The sequence below is a fragment of the Pungitius pungitius genome, chromosome 6 (assembly GCF_949316345.1).
Source record: "Pungitius pungitius chromosome 6, fPunPun2.1, whole genome shotgun sequence".
Lineage (NCBI taxonomy): Eukaryota > Metazoa > Chordata > Actinopteri > Perciformes > Gasterosteidae > Pungitius > Pungitius pungitius.
Genome location: NC_084905.1, coordinates 16529811 through 16546187, shown reverse-complemented (window position 1 = coordinate 16546187; position 16377 = coordinate 16529811). Strand labels below are relative to the sequence as shown.

At 46.2% G+C, this 16377-nt stretch overlaps 1 protein-coding gene across 2 annotated transcripts in view; it reads left to right on the top strand.

The window, feature by feature from the left end:
* roraa (RAR-related orphan receptor A, paralog a) overlaps positions 1-16377 on the top strand; it is a 151798-nt gene that overhangs the window by 97215 nt on the left and 38206 nt on the right. The window contains exon 2 of one of the 2 annotated variants that reach the window (XM_037451502.2): positions 2244-2273. In XM_037451502.2, the coding sequence (XP_037307399.1) occupies positions 2244-2273 (30 nt within the window). Of the gene's footprint in view, positions 1-2243; positions 2274-14883; positions 15172-16377 lie in introns of those variants that run through there. The other variant, XM_037451503.2, reaches the window with a different exon arrangement.

Genomic DNA, 16377 nt, shown 5'->3' with positions numbered 1-16377 from the left:
TCCTTTTTTGTAGAGTTGAACTTCTGAGGATTAGAAACAAGCCGTCAAAACGCTATATCAATTGGTACTTTTTGAAGAAGTGTTGCTACCAGCAAACCAGCTTGAGCTTGTTATCGCTGTGGTCTGTGAGGCTGGCCTTGGGTGAACACGCCCCACATACTCTCACATAGACGTGTGTTTTATTCCACTTGCTCTGTCAAAACAACTTTTTTTTTTAATTAACACCTCGGCGGACTGTGGTAAGTCGGAAGACAAACAGGCTGCTATAGAAAATACTCGTTCAATTTTTGTAACGGCGGTAAAATACAGCGCCTTTTTATTTCTAATTGTCACTCGACAAATAAATAGTTTGACAACGTCCGCTTCACGTGTCTTTGATTTGACAAAAAAATGTATTTCAAAAGCTGCTATTTAGCTATTTCTCTTCGAACACAGTTTCCACTAAGCGACACCATTGATGCTCCTTACATGAGGGTGCCTAACCAATCAGAACAAAGAGCCAGTCGGCTGCTTAATGGCAGCTTTACAGCTGCCTCGTGTTGCAGCACCTTGAGACCACTGCTCTTTAACGGCCCATCAGCTCCTGCTGGCTTCGATGTCATTTGATTGAAGTGTAGAATTAAGACTGGATTACTGTTTATTTTCTCCTCGCGTGATGTCACAGTGGGACGGAGCAGAAGCTTTTGGCCCTGAGCACTGGAACAACGCTAAAGCTCCACCACAGAGCGCCGGCCCCCTAGGTGTTCCTGCTCAGTGGGGTTGATATTAGTTACGTGTTTCTGTGTGTACGTCTATAGGAGGCTGAAGGGCTTATTGTTTTTTTTCCCCCCCTCGTTGCTCTTTGACTCGTTTCCCCTCAAACGTGTCTGAAACATTGTCATCTCCGGCCAGACGCCTTCCTCACAGAGAGCTATTGAATCATGTCAGCTCGCCGCCCCCCCCCGAGTTTCAAAGCCGTAGAAAAAAATGAGCAATTGCTTCCGCATGACAAGTGGGATCTATTAGTGCGCAATCGGGGGCCCGCGAAGCGCGAGCATCCAACGGGCCGCCGGGGGACCGCGGCTGGCTGCGCGCTCGTCCGCTCCGGGGCTCCCGGGGCTCCCGGGGGGGGGGGGGGGGGAATTAGACCAACGTTGGCGGACCGCAAGAAGCGATGTGGCTCACTCGATGAGTCGACACCCGAAGGGGCGAGGCAGGGCGAGGCCCGGCCAGCCCTGACTCACACTGGTCGGGCCGGCCACTTGTTTGATAAGCGGTTTGCAACGTGCACACATTACTGCTTGAATCCCATATATAGTTCATAAATATATATACATATTTTACCTGTTAGCATGTGGTTTTCTATGAACTGGTCAACTTTAGGACAAAGATATTTCATCCTGGATGCTTCGGTGCTCATTTAACTGCAGGACTGATTTCTTTGCAAAAAGCTTTACTTTTATATCCAGTATAATTCCACACGGAGAGAATTTCTCACCAATTAAAATGACTACCGTCTAAACTCTAAACTAACTGTTTGAACTCCTTAAAAGACTGCCCTAATAATACGTGTACTTGAGTTCAAATTGTAGGTACTACGTCTTTATTTGATGCTTTGGATTTGTTGTCCATCACTAGCTTTTCAAAATAATAAGAAATGGAAAGAAAAAAAATGATTTACTCTATCATCTCTGGTTTATGTTTCGTCCACTGCTGGTATCAAGCACCGTTTCGAAAGTATATTATAAATACTTCATGTTATTATTTTCTTAATATCCTGACTCATTTGCTGTAGTGTACCATAATTGACTGTATTGTGTTTTCATGAATGTTTTTTTTCACACACTTGACTTGACTTGAAAAAGAGGTCCTTATCTGAAAAAATAAATAAAGGATTAACTAACTAACAGGGAGGTCAAATTGCCTTATTCCCGCTGTGGGCCACAGGCTTAGTCATGTGCTCATGCCCAATCAGGGCGGCTGCGCAACACATTATCATTCCAAATGTTGTTCAAGTATAAATTCTCATTCATGCCCGCCGAGGATAAAGCTTCAACCTGGTAGTTGTTGATGTTAATGGAGCCTGGCTGTAGGTCACATACCAGCCTACGCACATAATATCCCTGGGCCTGCAACCTCGGTGACCTTGGTCAGTGGCGCTGAGCACAGGCTGCACCTCTCCATCGCCATCACCGCCTCAAAGCCGTGCAAGGCTTCCCTTTGGTGGGTATTATGCTCACGTTTTGCTTGTTTTCTCTTTGCAGGTATCTCAGTAACAAAGAAGACGCATACTTGTGAGTACACCTTTTTTTAAATTATGTTTTTCATTTGTGTTGCGCAACAATGGCATGTCTGTTAAAATGTAATTTAATTACAAGGAAAGGATTACAGTAACTCAATTCTGGGGGTAAATCTCCCTACCTCATATTCGGAAGAGGGGATGAGATGATCTTGTTTCTGTTGACTCTTTCATCAGTGCCTGTGTGAATATTGTTGCCTTACTAGTTTCGCAATAAATCAATACCCTCAATTAGATCAGTGGCGTCCTCTTTCACTGTGTTTCTCCGCTCTGGAGTGAATATGATGATAACCCCAGAGAGGAAATTAAAATGCTGTGCAGCCATATGACTGTTTGATAATCATGCACAGTTGAGCAGAGCGTGTGCTGAAGCACTCCTTTGTTTTCTGCAAGGCCTTGCAGCTGAGCAACACGGATGTGGTGTTGTGTGGTGGCTTGCGAGCCCTGGAAGCTGATTAACTACCGAGAGCTTGTGCTCTTCGCGTACAGATCGCATCACCGCAATTGAAAGACACTTTTGCTGTACAGCAGCAGAACACAGGCCTCGCCTTGTCTCACCACCACCAGCACCAGCAATGCCTTTTCAATTTCAGTCTGCTCATAAAGAATTGATGAACAGTCAAACCTGTAGAAATCAATGATTTGAGAGGGGTTTTTTTGACACGTGTGAAGTGTAATCGAAAAGGCATGTAAAAACGTTTTTGTGCAGTCTACGGCAGTGTGTCTATTTAAGTGTGTGTGTGTGTGTGTGCCTTTATACCCTGCTGTGTGAACGGAAAAAACAAGCCCTGAAGGCTATCCTTTCCCTCTGATCGCGCTGATGAAACTTGTGGAGTGGGAAGGCCAGAGGGCTTTTCTGTAAGAGGGGTCGAAGAGTTTCAGATTGTGAGAAGCCGCCTGGCTCTTTTTTTTTTTTTTATAACATCAGACAACAGGGCATAGGATATGATCTTCTAGACAGGTCCACCTTACTCAAAGAGTCCTGTCGAAACAGCAGCACAATTGTGTGTTAAGCTATTTGCTCGTCTGGAGGGGCTTCGGCATGTCTTTTTTTCTTCTTCTCACGTGCGTGAGCATGTTCGTGTTTGTGTCAGGAGATCTTCAAGGTAGCACAGAAACGCTTTGACCCACCACTCCGCCGCCCCGCCATCTTAATTAGTGCGGCGCTAAGCACCTCAACACCGGAAGGGGGCTCAAATCAAAGAGCATGATTTAGGAGTCTCTGGTTCAAAGCCCTGGGCAGAGACTGGACCACGCTGTCTCATATCAGTGAGAAATATTCAAATCTAGCCCTCTTGAGGAAATCAAAGTAAAGCCCCTTAACAAGAAGTCGATTGCTGTGCCTCGTAGTCAGGAAGCGTCTGTAGAACCTTGTTTCCCGAAAACCGCGTGCACAAGAGTGAGTTCAAGGCTCTGGGTTAATGGTCATTGAGAATATGGAGCCACGGTCTCCCCTGGAGAAGCCTGGTGATTATATGGTGGAGTAATAATGATGGAGACGCCGCTGCCCTTCATGGTTGCAGTCCACACCGCCACTCGTAATGTGAGCTTGGCAGTCTTACTTGCCTGTGTGTGTGTGTGTGTGTGTGCTTTAGGAGGTCTTCCCAGTCCAACTTGGACCACAGGGATGGGCCGTGTCTCCGACTGAGTCCCCACTCTGCCTGAGTGATCAAACTGCTGGAAGCTCCCCGCCATGCCAGTCCCCTCATCAATATAAATTACAGGGGCAGCTGTTCACTGGCAAACTCCCTCTCTCCTCTCCTTCCCTCTTTCATTCAAACCAACTGCACTAATCACAGAGCCATCAGAAGGTGAAGTATTCAAGATGAAAACAGATACTTATTTTCCCAACGACTGCAATGGCCTCTCCGAAGACTGGCTGCTTTAAGGACTTGAGTCGATTTACTTTGTGAGGCAGTAACTTCTCTTCTCTCTCGGTCTGACTCCCCTTCTTTCTCCGTTCCCTGTGAGGTGCGGCCCCTCGGCAGCACTTTCTTTAACCACAAGGCTATCATTCTCAGCAACAAGTCAGCTGTGGTTTTCCTGTTTATTTCCCTGGCAGTTTTACTGCTGCTTTGTTGTATTGACTTTTAGCAGCAGTTGATGTTACATTTTTTTTTTTTTTTTAAAAGACGTAATTGCCTGTGACAGAGGTGACAAAAAGAAGATCGAAGGGCTTAAGCTATCGATTGTATTTCTTTTTTCTTCTTCTTACTTGGATGCAGATATATACAGTACGTCACTGCCTCAGCAAGGCCGCGTTGCTGCGAGATGGTTTTCTGTTTGGACCTGTTGAGAGAGATGGTGCGGAGCGGAGAGGATCAGATGCAGCAGCTGATTACACCGAGATTAGACGTCTCACCTCTAATCTCCCAGTCTGGGGCTCCGTCGCTCGGCTCGAATAGCAGAGAGCTAGCGAACAGAGCAGATCTCCTGATTACCTGGAGCTTAATCCTCTCGCACTCTTGCAGATGAAGTACAATGTACTGATTGTCTGACTAACCGCTCGGACCACGCCGCACGGTATAAAAAAAACAACTAAAAAAACATTAAGTGTAATGAGTTATTAATCCCTCCATCTAACAAAAAAAAACACAACAATATTCTAATAACATCTCCCAAACTGTCCACAAACATCCCCATAGAGGCTAATTTGCAATCTTAAAAATAGCTGAGAAAATCCGACAACGAAAGCGTTGTCGTTTCATTTTATTTCATTGTACTTCAGGGGTGTTTCAATATTCTGCCAATCCCCTGTGTTACTGTGTGCCATGTGTGCACAGGGTGGCCAGTGGGAGGCAGTAGTAGTAACGTGCCGATTCTTCCTCTCTTCAGTCTGACAGACACTACAGAGTTTCTTCACCCTGTATTTATCTCCATTGCGACGACAGGCTCCTTACACTGATTGAGAAACATGGCCTCGCTCCTGCATCCTAATTTCTTTGCTAGCAGCTTGTATTGAGTTTCTCTCGTCAGAGACACTCGCACGCTAGCAGCACAGCTGATCTGTTTCAAGGGAAAAGGATGATTTGCATTTGTGAGTTTCAGTGAAATATTATCAGTTATTGAGCCAGAGTTTGGAGATTGTGTTGCTATTGTGCATTTGAAATTACTTTGCTAAATGTTGTTTATTGATCCCAATAATGCTTTTTTTTAACCTCTAAATGACATCAGATCCTGCTTATATTTCGGAGTGGTACAATGCTAATCCATTAGCTCTGTGAATTGAGTTTTTTTTTTTTTCAGCTAATCAAACATGAGATTTATGGTCCTTAATGGTGCTGTACATTGCCAATTTAGGCGAATAATATGTCCCAGTTGCTGTCTAATTTTGCTTGGCAACAGGCGCACTCCTGTGGAATCGCCCGGGGCAGTGTGGGTTGTCTCTGCACAGCTCAGTTTTCTATGCTCAGTGGCTGTTTGAAGGTATTTCATCACATTGTTGCCTTGATTCAGCTCTGTGGGGATTTGTTAGTTGCACTCATGTGGGAAGTGCATCCAGTACATTGTTAAGCCCGGGCTGATAATGAAGATCAGCCAGCCCAGAGTCCCCTGAGCCATGCGCTAGAGAGATGGCCTAGTGAGACGCACAGGCATAGTGGAGCAGGACGAGAGCGCACGGCAATACACACAGACGCACAGGAACCATCAGCACAAAGCATGCAGCACTGAACTGTGCTGTGGTATATTAGGGTAAAGAAAACACAATACGGAAGTCAGATTAGTAGCAAACAAAAGCAGGTGGTTCCTACTAAACGTGATTTCAAAGTTTGTCAAATTGCCGTTGTTATGTTTAACCGTTGGTTGAGAAATATTGCAATCTTTTTGCTGCTGTTGCCCTTTTGTTATGGATTGGAATTGACACGGCGGGAGCCCACTAACCACCGGCACTCTTTCTGTTGAAGTTATTTGATTCTCAGCGTGGTACAAGAAGTTGTTGTTTCCTCTCCTAACAGAGTAACATTGAATGCTTAAATTGACGCAATTTTCTTTCCTCCCACCTTACTGTAGGTTATGTTTCATCTTGCTCTATTTGTTTGTTCCACAAAAAGAGTGTTCTTTTTCGGACATTCTGGTATAATCTATAACATACGGCTATTTTTTTTTTTCTGAAATAGGTCAATGTAATCACAACAGTGAGGGATGGACAGTGCCCGTAAAAGGGAAATCAATAGAGCTATCTATTTGTCGTAAACCAGGACAGCATGATTTTTCTCCATTTTTCCTCTGGTGCCGTACTTGGCAACATGGCAGGCCTTCATTTTTCAGTAAAGGCATTATGTCTGCCATTTTGTAAAATTGCAAATGCCCTTTGTACATGCACTTTCTTTGCATACATTTCTGTGGGTGTAGACGCTTCTTTTTATCACCTCCTGGGGGCCCACGGTGTTTTATAAGGTGGAGAATGCTAGGGAGGAACCGTAGGGGTGCACAGCAGCTTTTTTTTTCTTGGGGGGGGGGGGCAGCTCCGCTTTTGTCGCCTCTTAATCTGGTTCTTCTCTTGGTGCCCGGCTCTTTCAGGGAATCTGCGCCGGAGTGAGGAGAGGCCTCGTCAGCTTTTTTCCCCCCTCACCATTTCCCTTTTGTGTCCCGTTGAAAACCCCCCAAAAAAGGCCTTCGTCTTGTGAAGTGTTGTCAGACCAGAAAACAAGAGTAACTGACATGTGACAAGGACACAATGCTTGGCTGGGCCAGCTGAAGCAAGTGCCCCCCCCCCCCATCTGCTGCCGGCGATTTCTCTTCTGCCGGCTGTCTGCCACCTGAGGTGAAACGGCCCGGAGACCGCGGGCTGCGCTGACTTGGTTGCGTCTGCCAGGCGAAGCAGTTGGCGTGGCCGGCGGGGGGGGGTGGGGCGCGGCCGGCCCTTGCGCCCCCGGGCCGGCGGCGGCGGCGGGCAGCACGCCGCCTTTGCACCGGCGCAGTTTATCCGTCACGCGCCAGGCTTTTTTCCGAGGCCTCGTCCCTTTGCGGCGTAGGGTACACACATTCGGCATTAGGACGAGAGTGTTGGGGCGGGTGATGAAAGGTGTGTTTCATGGGGGGTGGGGGGGGGTGACTGAGGCGGAGGTCTTCCAGATTTAATCCTGACTGATGCTGATTGGGAAGCTTTAAGATGGGAGACATAATTAAATGTCCTCGAGTTCCGTAGATGCAGCCCTGCTCACAGAGTGTCCTCTCGGGCCCAGAGCGACTCCCTTTGACCGGCATCTATCCCGTATTGATTGTCCTCACTTCTCACAAAGGTCTATTTCTGGGTGGAAACTAAAGTGGAGCCGAACCAACAAAAAAAAGACGTTAAAATAATGATGCAATATCACGCATGAATTAAGGCAAGTTAAATGAAGATGTATAATTTCATTCCTGAATTATTCAGAAGAATGTTGTTGAATTAACCATGCAACGCGTTAGATGTCCCCCCCCCTCCCCACTTCCATAATAAGATTATTCAGAAAAATCACAATTCCAAGACCAATAATGATCGTCACTGTGCAAGAAAAAGCTAAACAAAAAAAAACTTGATTTATTTACTGAATCACGCCTTTCCAAAGGTCTGTCATTCTGCACAGAAACAAGAGTAGAAAAAAAAAAAAAGTTACATCGACCGAGAAGAAAGCAGAAGTGCTCACGAAGGCTTCCAGTGATGTTACACATTGACATTTGTGCTGATCGCACTGTGCACATTTTGTTGAATCCGCTTTATTAGAGAAATTCTGTTTTCTCCGTTGCTATTAATTTGTGCTTCTGTGGGTGTGCAGCGCGAGAACACAGAGATGCGGTTAACCCATTGTGAAGTTAGCCGTCATCATTAAGATTCTACAGATAACAGGCATGCGGATTTCTACTGCTCAGCATTATAGGATCCCAGACATCAAAGGCAGGTTTTCATTTTACTAGGTCTGCGGCAGAAGAAGAAGCAAAAAAAAAAAAAAGAGGCAAGGAGACACGGAGTCAGGAAAAACCATTCAGATTGGGGGAGGAGAGGAAAGCATGCGCGCGTACCTGCGTGAGTCAGGTGACACAATGATCTGTAATGTGTTTGCAGAGGGTCCCTCACGCGTAGTTTAGCTCCTCGCTAAATTGCGTCCTCTCTGATTAAGTGACACGGCCCTTAATAACGCCGGGGGCCCGGGCTGCGGGTTGGTTCGCTCTAAAGATCAGGTTCATTTCTCAAAACGGTCATTAGTACAGGTGTGCGTGATTCAAATCAAAAGGCAGTTTTTTTGTTATGTGCAGGTACTATCAATCGCACTTCTCTTTGTATAAATGTTGTAATGCCATTTCCAGTTCTACACAGACATCACAAAGGAGTTCCCCTTTTAATTCAGATTACTTTCTCTTCCAGCATGGTGCCATTATGCTTTTGCCATTACATCAGCATGAGCTGTTCCACAGTGAATGTATTGAATGTACAAGGGAGAGAAATATGCTGTTCTCCAGTATTGTGCTGGATTACAGAATCAAGGTCGACTCACAAGACACAGAGCAGCATTATCCCTTAATCCTGTGTTTTGGTTTCAAATAGCCTTTTTACACCTAATCTTCACAAGTAAAATGACAAACATGAATACTGAGGTAGGTATTTAAATGTGCATTACCTGCAATGTTGAGGTCAAAGGCTTATGCTGACTTAAAGTGGCTCTACAATTCATGAAAGAACAGACAATCATGTGTTCGCCACTTATTTTGTTGCGGCTGTGTTACAGAAGACTGGGGAGTCTTGTGATGAAATTTCCCCGGGCGGCTTTAGATGGATAAGTCTGGGAACTTTTCATCCAAACTATGAGTCATTTGTTTGAAATTCTTTTGCTTTTACGCTGTAATATTTTGAATGAAAGTACGGTTCTCCCTTAACTTTGGCGTCGGGGGGGGGGAGAAGCTCCGCTGATGAGTCAACAGATGGAGGGAGGACACCAGTTACAGCACCGAGGCGGCGTCTCCCCTTGACCACACCGGTGTGTCCGCAGGCTCAGCTGTGGAGCCCGGAGGAAACTTAAAGGTGCTGTGAAAGACTAAAAGTGGGCCATCCGCTGCTGCTGCTGCTGCTGCCTCCTGTTGACCTACCTTGTTCAAAGGATCCGGGTACAGACTGATGACAGAACTCCTCCTCAGCGGACCACATTACTAATGTGTGAAGGTGCAAGAGCAGCACACCCAGTGATGAATCACTCCTCTGCACCCATGGCATCCTCATAAGTCAAGAGTAAAAGTGTAAAAGAGCTCCTTCGTCCCGTCCACTGTAGAGAAACTCTGTCCGGGGGGTGGGGGGGGGGGCTAAATGGTGCACATCACGAATAGCCTGAAGATCTCCCTCAATCTTGAGCAAGACATTGGTCCCCCTTGTGGATCACTTATCACTTATCATTAGGCGGGTAGAACTTAGGGAAAGTAACTTTCATGCTTGAACAGAGCTGCCTTCTAATAGATGAGAGTCACCTACGTTGTGTTGATCTGGACGGCCTCGCTGGGCCCACTTGCACTACCTGAAGCCGCAGAGACAACATCCAGTACGGCTTCCTTTACGCTGTGCTGAGGAGAGCTCCACCTCATTACTCACTTTGGGGTTTTCAATAAAGAGAATGATGGGGAAATTGTTCAGCCTAAATGCAGAAGAAGAGTTTTTCTTTGTCCATCAAAGTTTATTTCTGTTTTTTTCTTCCTTTTTTTTTCCATATTGCCTTAAGCCGGAAGGTTAACTATTTTAGTTTACACGCCTTCCTCCCCCCCAGAGCTGATGTCAGGCTATATTGGTGATGCTGTGGGAGTTTGTAAGTTTGACGCTGGGTAATACATCACAAACTCCAGGGGGTCTCCCTGGTATGCTCCTCAATAATGAAGTTCATTCGTTAACTTCTCCCTCAAAGGCCAAGTTCCCCCTGCTGCCCTTTTCAACAGCTCTAGCGCAACTCTTACCAGAGTCACCAGACCAACAGGAAAATAAAACACCATGTTTTTTTCCTCCCCTGACAGGCTCAGCGAAGAATAAGCACAACCAATCCCTCACGCCCGGTTACGGCCATAATTATCACAAGGAAAATGACCTGCGCTGTTTGGTTTGTCTTGGAGGGCCTGCGCCTTCCTAATCACCTCCTCCCTCCCTCCCTCCCTCCCTCCCGTCGTCCTCATGCCACGGAGATGGAGCTGGTTTTGGAGGAGTTTTGCCAGTTCATTAGAATTCACAGGGTTCCACCTCCCCGCCTAGCCGGGCTAAGCTTCTCACACAGACTGCCGTGCCTGTGATAATCTCTCCCCTCCTCGCTCCTTCTCTCTCCCTCTCGATCCCCCTATCCCTTTCCTCTCCGTCCCCGAGGGCGGATCCGCACAAAGGAGATGCAGTGCAATTCATTGTTAAATCTGATTTCTATTGATCTATTGAAAAAGAAAAAAAAGAATCTGTGGGATTCAGAATATCAATCCAGCAGTGCTGATGATCCCTCTTTACCAACGCCTTTTTCCTCTGATAAACCCAATAAATAAACTGATTTGCTTGTCACTGGAATTACATCCTTTGTTGAATGTATGCGGCACTTTTTTTTTATTTTTTTAAAGGCTATATCTATGAAGAGAACGTTCGGTTCCAACGGGCAGATAGTAAACACCTTTGTTGCTGCTGAAGTGCCCAAAGGCAGACAGACATGAGCTGGCTTTTCCCTAAGTTCAAATCTAGCAGGGAAATAACAACAAGGAAAGTGTTTCGGTTATTATATATATATATATATTATATTCTTTCGGCCTCTCGTCGCCGCCTCACTCACACCAAGTGTGCCTGAAACATGGTCCACCCGTGGCTTCGCTACCACGGTGACACAGCATGTGTGGTTGTTTACCTTTCACAAGAAAACTTTTGATTGAATTGATTTGGAAATACCAGAAGCTCTAAAAAAAAAAAAAAAAGAAAGATTGAAATTTCACTCCATAAATAGCCGTGGCAGTGAAAGAAAAGGCTATAGCCTTGTCAACCATTCACTATAAGTATAGTGTTGTTGATTCGGATTACATGACAGTTGACGGGTGTACACTTCACCTGTGTAGGAATGAAATGCTTTCAGGTTTAGTCGCTTTGACCCTCCCGTTCTATAAATATCGCGCTCGTGTGCGTTTGTATTGATGACAGGCAGAAAGAGGGAATAGTGCTGAGCTGGCCTCGGGGTCGCGGTGTATATAAAGGATGAAGGGCAGTGTGTACAGTCATCTGATCACAGTGTACAGCAAACCGTTAGGACTGCAGAAAGCACACGACTCACCTACAGCTGCTACCTTGCTTTGCTCCATGGAAAACCCATTATCCGTAATGACTAAACAGCATTTCCTGTGGCTACAGATACAACAATAAAACCCGGGCAGAGCAGCGGCACGCAGGATGTTTTTAAACTCTGGCTTCTCTTATTCAAACTTGTCTTTAAGTGCAAACCCTCTGCAGTCCTGTGGACATAACCCAATAGTGTCCTCTATTTTCACTGAAATAGATATTCCCTTTGTTGTCCGTGTGATTTATTGAAGTCTTCCCACAAGTGGAAGCCCCCAGGAAATTGCCTGCAATGGCCCTAAATTGGTTTATGATTGTGTGGTGTGGGCCAGTGCTGTTATGGTTCTAATATTATGCCCTCCACTCCTTGGCATCTATATTAAATTGATCTGTATTGTTTTCATGGAGTGCCTGTTGGAGCTTGTTAATTCTGCCGCTGCTTCAGGCTGGTATTGTGCCTCCAAAACACCCAGGTGGCTCCTGTGGTGGAATATAAGCCTCGACCCTCTAAAATACCGCGATGAGGAAGTCCATAACTGTTTATTCTGGGGTCAAAAAGGCTTTGATGCCGGCCCAGTGCCTTAAGAGTTAACATTGATCAGCTGCATGGCGAGTCGTAGTGCGTGGACGGGCTACTGACAGACTGCTAATGAGGCCATTATCGGCTCTGGTTGCCTCGTCTTCTCCGGGGGAACCAGTTGACGCTCCGCTCCGCACCTCATCTCAATTCAATTGAATTCCAGTCCACGAGGCTTGTTTACAATAAATACATTTCCTTGAGTTAATCCAAGAGGAGTGTGAGACACAGGTCCCTCCTGGAGCCGTAGCAGCTTCACTCAAATATATGAATGACTAAAACAATGCTATTCATGGCTGCAGTGATCAGCACATTAATACCCATAAACATGTGACCATCAGAGCCTTTATGGCTTAATCAATGCCCTAATGAACAACTATCAGCAGGGTATTGGCATACTGTCAGTGGTAATGTGGAGCAGTCGAGGGAGAGTGTGATCAAGAGCAAATGAAGCGGCTTAGCTGGAGACGTCCTCCTCCGGGAGGCCTTTGGCCTTTGAGCGCAATTATATGCAATTGTCGGCACTGCATTTGTTGTACTGTAAAAAGAACAACACCAAGATTGGTTAAAGTTATTGATAAAAGGGTCAAATTACAAAAAAGTATAAGCATTTTTTCTAATTTGGGTGAACCGGCCCTTAAAGTGTGAAAGAGGATGGATGTTGACGACACGTTGACCATAAAGTTGCTGCTGACATGTAGCCATGTCATTTTCGATGCCACATTTAAGCACAAAATTATTTTTTTTACGCTTCCATTGTTTCACACTTTGTTTTACACCTCGGTAATGATGGTGCTATCCTCCTCTCAGATGTTTCAGATGTTCTCGGGTGCAACAGGCGCAATTTAGATTTTTTTTTTCCCCCCCCTTAACCATAGCTCGCCGTTTGACCGCAGTGTGTCGAGCCACGGTCGGTCCGCTGACCGAGCGGCCGGTTCCTGAGAGGCGGCCACACACAGCGGCGGTTAAACGTCTTCCTGCGTGCGCCTCGGCCGTGACTCATCTGGTGAACTTTGAAGGTCTTGTGGGGAGACGGCAAAATTGAAATGAGTCAATTGCTCGGCCTCTGACATCACACTGTTTCGAGTAGTTTACCAGGGCCTGTGTGCTGTCGTTTGTATCCCGAGCACGCACCATTTGATGCTATCCGCCGCTGAATGATGTTTTGTTCATTAGACGGTGTGCAATAAGAGACCAGTGTTGACACACTGTGATTTAATGTGTTTAGTCTCTCTAATGGATCTTAGAGGTCCTAATGAAACATTGTCATGGGAAGATTTGTTTTGCGAGCTGCTGAGTTCTAGCTTACGTCCTATATGTGGTTAGAAGCACCTTTATGCGTTGAACAGAACACAATAGAAGGCATCAGTTGTATTAAGATGTTTGGTGAAAAATGAATCAAAATGTCTGGCGCAGGGCGGAAGCCCCTCACCAAATGGGCATTATTCTTTTATTGTGGTGATGTCATTGAATTGGACTGTTGTTTCTCACATGGATGTGTTATTTATAACTGTAACTGACGCTGTATGTCCATGTGTTCTGGTTTGTATGTGTGGGCGATATATATATATATATATATATATATATATATATATATATATATATACAGTATATGCTATCATGCCACTCCCCTTGGGGCTAAGCCCCTCCTTTCTTTGAATCGACGCCCCTGTGTCGGTTGTAGAAATTCTGTCCATGTGACACGGATACAGTGCGGCTACAGTCTTGGTGTAATCAAACCACCTTAGAAATTGTGAAATGAGCCACTAAAATATCCAAATTTGAAATATTTATTTTGTAAGAAAAAAAAAGAAACATTTTTTTCCTGTAATGTATAATTTTCAAAAATTGCTTTCGCCTGAAGCTGGAGGATGTTTGTCTTGAGACGAGATGATATGAGAGCCAGCTTATTCACGGAGATGCCAAATGCAACGTGGTTATTGGCCAAGGCTGGATTGCACTAAAACCAGAATATTGTATCAGAGAGAAGCAGCTGGTTAGGAGTCAGGACAGATTATCATATGAGAGGATGAGCGAGGAGAGGGGGAGGAGAGAGAGAGAGAGAGGGAGAGAGAGGAATAGAGACGGAGAGGTAAGGACTGGAATGGGAAGCAGGGGGCGAGAGTGAGGGACACAGGCTGGAGAGAAGGAAAAAAAAACAACACAGCAAGAAAGTCATCGCCCGGGTCTCTGTGGGGTGGAAGGGATCATCCAAACCCTTCCGTCACTATCTCCCCTTCCTCACCTGTCAAAAAGAGTGTGTGAGAGGGGAGGGCGCGCGGGTCCTCCGAAAGGTCGCGGGAGGAAGCTGGGAATCCGCTCCTCCTCTCGCTGTGTAGGGTCCACTGCTGCTTTGCACACATCTGGCCTCACACTGATCACTCATAGCTACGGACTGGGAGTTGAGCAGGAGAGCTTCAATCACGGGGGGGGGAAATGTACAGATCCCTCTTTAATCCATCCCCTCCCCTTTTCTTTTGTTACTCCCACTTTCTTTTGTTTTCCTTGGCTATTTTCTCCGCTTCATCCACGTGTAGCCATTCATCCCCTCTTTGACTTTTTTTTCTCCATCCTTGACACGGCGGTGGTTTTTTTTAGTTTGTTTTTTTTCCACTTTTTTCTTTTAAAAGCAGTAGTAGGGGACGGAAAAAAACATGAGTGTGATAATCTGATACCTGCCAGAACTGGTTTGGACTTTATCCTCGCACTAAAAAAAAAAAAAAAAGATATGGCAGAGAAGATAAGCGAGAATGTGCTGTGTTTAGCAAGCCGGCGTACAAGCCTGCGACTGCAATCAGTGGGAAGAGGGCCAGCTTCCCTGCCTGAGCTCTCAGCGCCCCTACTGGCTGCACGCTGTGCCAATCAAAGGCTAGTGGGTGGGGAGCAGTCAGACATGAACACTGATGTCACAGTCACATGGATTCTGGTGTGGTCATGCTCGGAGGCTGAGAGACGGAGCTGTGCTGGCCAGCTGCTGCTGAGACAGCAGTGGAGGGGCTCTGCTCTGGTGATAGTTTGTTCTCTTATGGACCCGAAGCTTAATGATGTATTTTGTGATTTCAGCTATGAAAGGTAAGAGACCGCAAGAAGAAAAAAAAGAAAGAAAAAAGAATGCATGCTGATCCTGCAGCCTGAGTAACAAGTAAAAGGGAAGTGCGGCTCTGCTATTCATAGCGTGCCAACTCTTTGCATTTCATTTGCGAGGCGAGAGTGTGACACACACAGAGAGAGGGGGAGAGAGGGAGAGAGAGCGGGGGAGGGAGGGGAGGAATACAGTACCGCTGTCCTTCCCAACGCGTGCAAGTGAAGTCCGCCTTTCTGATGCTTATTTCCACGCATGGACGGGTGTGTCTCCACGCTCTCTATTCGCGGGGAGACTTCTTGAACTTCTAAAAAAAGCCTTTAACGGTCTCTTGGGTGATTTGGACTCGCGTCCGCGTGTTTTCCTCGCTGCTACTGTCGCGCTCTGTGGAAACCACAGCCGGTGTGATCTGTGCACGTCGCCGCGTAGCACCGCTCCTAGGAAGTTTTTTTTTTGGGGGGGGGGGGCAGTGAATGTAAGGCAGAGATGGGGGCAAAGGGTCGGATGTGTGTGTGTGTGTGTGGGGGGGGGGGGGGTCCCGATCTTAATCCTGGCGTTCCTGCCCGGAGGATGATGCGTCTGGTCCACGGAAAGATGCGGACGGGCGATGGCGCGACTCGTGTGCTGTGATTCTTTTGATTTGATACCGGTGCCTTCGTGCTAGCGTGCGTGTGCGCGCACGCGCGTGTGTGTGTGTGTGTGCGTGCGTATGTGTTGTGATCCACTGACCTATTTTGTTGGGGTAGTCGGGTTTACATATGTGGCCGTGGGAGCACGACTGGGTCGTCCCCGTCACTGTGATGTAGAAGTAGCATGCTTAATCCCCCCCCCCCCTCCTGACCACCTCCCCCTTCGTCATACACGCATACGCGCACACACACAACTGCACAGACTGTGAAAGTGCACTCAGACAGACAGTTCAGCACACACTTCTCTCATGCATGCTTGCACACGCGCACATGATCATGCTTTTCAAACATATGAATACACTCTGTTGTCCGTACAGGGGAAATGTGAAGATAATAATAATAAGATAATAATAATAATGTCGTTTCGTGTTGAAGGAGGCAGAATGAGTATTTTGTATCTGTCCAGAAATGTTTTTATGGTAAAAAAGCATGAGTGAAGTTTAAAAAAAAAAAAAAAACTTTCAACCAGAGGGCAAACTTTAATATGTAAATAATTACAAACGTTAA